Genomic DNA, 3,802 nt, shown 5'->3' with positions numbered 1-3,802 from the left:
GATAGGATCTTGCTACACAGCCTAAGCTGGTCATGAATTTCTCATCCTCTTGTCTCAGTCTTCAGAGTGCTGAGGTTGCTGTGTGTCACCATCTCTTGCTTAGGGGTAGGTCATACTCAACCGTTTAGAGATGGGCCAATAAGAGATAAGGTTTGTCTTATCCCCTGCCTTGGTCTGAGGGTAAGAAGGGTTGTCTCTGCCGTATTTTATTCCAGAATGCCCAGGAGTCTCCATCACCGCTTTGGCCTGGACTCCAGGTTACCCACAGCCACTGGAGGTCTCTTTTCTGACTGACTCTAGGGACCACACCAGATAGCCCTTCTTTCTGCCCCTCCTGTCTCGGTTCACGAATGGAAAAAGTCATTGTTCCAGATCAGATACAGAAAGGTAAACTGCACAAGAGAGTGGCCACAGCTTTCGCCCACAGTCAGACTTTAATTCCCAGTGGGGTTGGGGTTGGGGTTGGGGGTGGGGTGGGGTCACAGGGGTCACTCCAGCCTTCTTCCTGCTTATTCATAGGTAGAGATGCATTTAAGATTCTAGCTTTTGCCCATTTCTTTAGGTACACGCCTCCTCGAGTTCTTGGTGGCCTATGATATTGGCAGCACTTCTTCCAAGCACCTGTACCCTGAGTGTACACAGTTCTGAGATGCGCAGGCCCCTGTCGGTGCAGATTCTACAGCCTAGATCCACATATCCTCATAGGTTTAGGGTATCCAAAGCCACGAGGAATGGCTACAAGCAGGAGCTCCAGAGAATCGGGCCAAGGTATGGAGCTCAGCTGCAGCTCTGGGATCAGAGCACAGCACTCCAGATGGAGTACCTAGGACCCACCTCAGCCATAACTGTGGGGGCTGCTGGGATCCACAGGAGCTGAGTCCCGCCGGCCAGCTGGCCGGACAAGCTGCCACAGGCGATGGCTAAGATTCTGGACTTGGCATGTACCCAGTACACAGCCAACCCGCAGGAGCTGGGCATGGGGTCTTCGGGATCCCGTGGGACGCTGGGGACCAGGGTGTCGTGAGCCACCACCCTGAGGCAGATGAACCATAGCAAGGGCCCTGTTGCCCCTTCCCTGTGGCTGGGGGGCATGACGACGAGACTTCCAGACTACAGGCTGAAGGGAAGGGTGTCCAGGCTGCAGGTTACTGGAAGGAATCTTAGCTGGGGGCTCTCTGCAGAAGGGGAGAGAAAGATGTAGTAAACTCAGTGGCCTAGTGGAGCCTTCCAAAAGCCTTTTAAAACCACCTACTTCTCTTCTTCACAGTCCGAGGGCACTGGCAGGGGAAGCCCGCAGCTTCCCTAAAAGCCTGGCCCAGGACCAGGGGAAGCCCAAAAGTTTGGTCTCCAACCTGAAGGCTGGGAAGGGGAGCCCACCATCCTTCTGGGCTTACTGGCAGCTTGGCCATCTCAGTAGCCCAAGTCACATGTACCATTAACAACACCATTCTGGGCAAAGGTCCCCAAGAAAGACCCCCATTCCCCCACCCCGGGTTCTTCCCTTATGTGGTCAGAAGCCAGCAGGTTTGAGAATCTCTGAGCTCCCTTCCTTCAGCAGACCTCAATGTCAATTGTATCCGTGGGGGTGGGGGAATAAGTACCCCAAGTAGAAAGAGGCAAAGGAAGAAAAAAGTTCTCCTGCCTTGTTCAGGCAACACTAAAGGTGGAGGGTGGCCCCTGAGCTGGGAGATGAACTCTAGAAAAGTTAGGTTCCCCCTGAGGAGTTCGGTCCAACCCTGTACTCACCTGGGTCTGGAGTGCCTCAGTCCCTTGCCCAGGCTGCCAGACAACGTGCCGGGGAGCAGGTAGAGGAGGCTGATGCAACCGAGGGTTACCGTGACCATCAGCAACTGGGCCATGGCGGGCTGGGCTGTGGAGCAAGAATGCAGTGAAGCTAGCAAATGGGGTGGAGGAGGTGGGCCACTCTGGCCTGGAGCCAACCCTCTTTGCCCACCAGTTGGGGAGCCCTTCTCTGCCCCCGGGCGCTCGGAATGTGGGAAGATTGGTTGGTACCTGCGTCTGTTGTCTGTCGGGGCACAGGTCTCAGGATCTGGAGACAGCTGGCAAAGCTGGGATCTGCTAGCAGTTCCCAGAGCACGCAACGGAACTTGTGGGTCAGGTCGTGGTCTCCTAGGAAAGAGAGCCTTCTGGGGTCCAGCGGAAAACCAGTTTGGGAAGCACTTCCAGCACTAAGTAGTCTTTGGAGCTAAAGGCGTGGCCCAGACGCTGATGGGGCGGAGCGTCCTCCACCCGGGTGGGCTGCGGTAGCCACGCTCTCCTGGTGGCTACTCCTGCCCAGCAGAAAGCAGTAGAGCCACAGGAGGTCACTTCAAGGGGCCCATCCTTGCTGGGAAATGCTCAACAGCTGACCAGAAACCCCGTGGGGCTACTGCCCTCACTCCTGGTACCTTCTGGTGCGCGACAAAGTCTCAGAGACTAGTGGAGCCAAATGGTCGACCAGGCAGGTGAGTGCTAAGGTAGGGAGTTGTGCTCTGGCCACAAGGGCATTCACCTGTGGTTGCCCAGCATCCCCAGGAGATGATGGCAGATTCCCGTGGTCTGCCTGTTTCCCAGGCAGGCTGCTCCTCATTACCAAATACTGTAATACAAATACAAAGAGAGACCCCGCCACAGCAATATTCTGGGTGACAGAGTCGTTGCTCTTTTCTGCACACAGTATTCTCTGCATGAGTTATGCACGCATGCACAAGCAAGTTGTGTGTGTGTGTGTGTGTGTGTGTGTGTGTGTGTGTGTGTGTGGTGTGTTAACATAAAGGCACTCTTAGGGTTGGGCATACTTGAAAGTATGCAGGTGTTCTGTGAGTTGCTTTATTATTTTTTTTATCAGCTTTTTCCTCCCACTGGGAAGTGAACAACTCAAGCACACACCACTGAGCTACATCCTCTGTTACCTTATTTGCCTTCTTAGTTGAGGTAGGGTCTCCCTAAGATGCTCAGGCCAGCCCTGAACTCCCTCTGTCACCAAGGGAGGAATTCAACCTGAAGTCTTCCTAGCTCTGCCTCTTGAATAGCTGGGATTACAATCCTGCACCACCATCCCAGCAATCAGCCTTTTTTTTTAACGCTAATTTTTATTTTTTCATGCTTTGATATGTCTCCTTTTGACTTATTTTTTGTTAATCTTTAGCATATAGAATTATGGATTTTATTATGACATGTTCATAAACATATTGTTGGGTTTTGCTTGTATTCATACCATAGGTCCTTGGTTAATCTATATTCCAGTGATTTTTTTTTTTCAGATTTTTCCACAATTAAAACCCCTACCATTGGAAGCTCACACACATGCGGTATATACCAAATTGTTCTTCACAATGATTGTGCCAATCCACCATCCACCGTGGATTCTGTGACATTAGTTCTTAACATCTTTGTCAGCCTGACAAAACTATTCAAAACAAAAAAACCTATCAGAAGCACTTTTTATTTTTTTTCTGACTGCAGGAACATCTCTTCAACTCTCTGTGTTTCCTCTTCTATTTCACTATGTCCCTTTGTGGGGCTTCCCCGGGACTTGGTCACTCTGTCCTTCCTGCTGAACATACACGGGTGCTCAGTAAGCATTTGCCGGATGCGTATATACAAGTCTTCAGTGCAAACCATGCTGAAGATGTTACTTTACCCTCTGAGAAAAATATTAGCAGAGTCACCCAATTGCTTGTTCTTATCAGTTGTGGGAAGGGTGGTTTCGTCAGACTTACAGAAGAGCAGTGTGCTAAGCATGGTGGTGCACACCAGCATCAGGAAACAGAGGTAGGATTGTTAGTTAGTTTTAAGACCA

The 3,802-nt window shown here is 51.2% G+C and overlaps 1 protein-coding gene across 1 annotated transcript; it reads right to left on the bottom strand.

Moving 5' to 3' along the window:
• Positions 1-415: 415 nt before the first annotated feature.
• Positions 416-2,427, bottom strand: Adm2 (adrenomedullin 2). The gene is made up of 3 exons (NM_182928.5): positions 2,014-2,427; positions 1,747-1,870; positions 416-1,175 (listed from the first exon to the last, which is right to left on the bottom strand). Exons 2-3 carry the CDS (start codon positions 1,857-1,859, stop codon positions 836-838), a joined length of 453 nt encoding a protein of 150 aa, NP_891558.1. The 5' UTR covers positions 1,860-1,870; positions 2,014-2,427; the 3' UTR covers positions 416-835.
• Positions 2,428-3,802: the final 1,375 nt, after the last annotated feature.

Source organism: Mus musculus, chromosome 15 (assembly GCF_000001635.26).
Source record: "Mus musculus strain C57BL/6J chromosome 15, GRCm38.p6 C57BL/6J".
Classification (NCBI taxonomy): Eukaryota; Metazoa; Chordata; class Mammalia; order Rodentia; family Muridae; genus Mus; species Mus musculus.
This window is presented reverse-complemented; position numbering and strand designations above follow the sequence as displayed.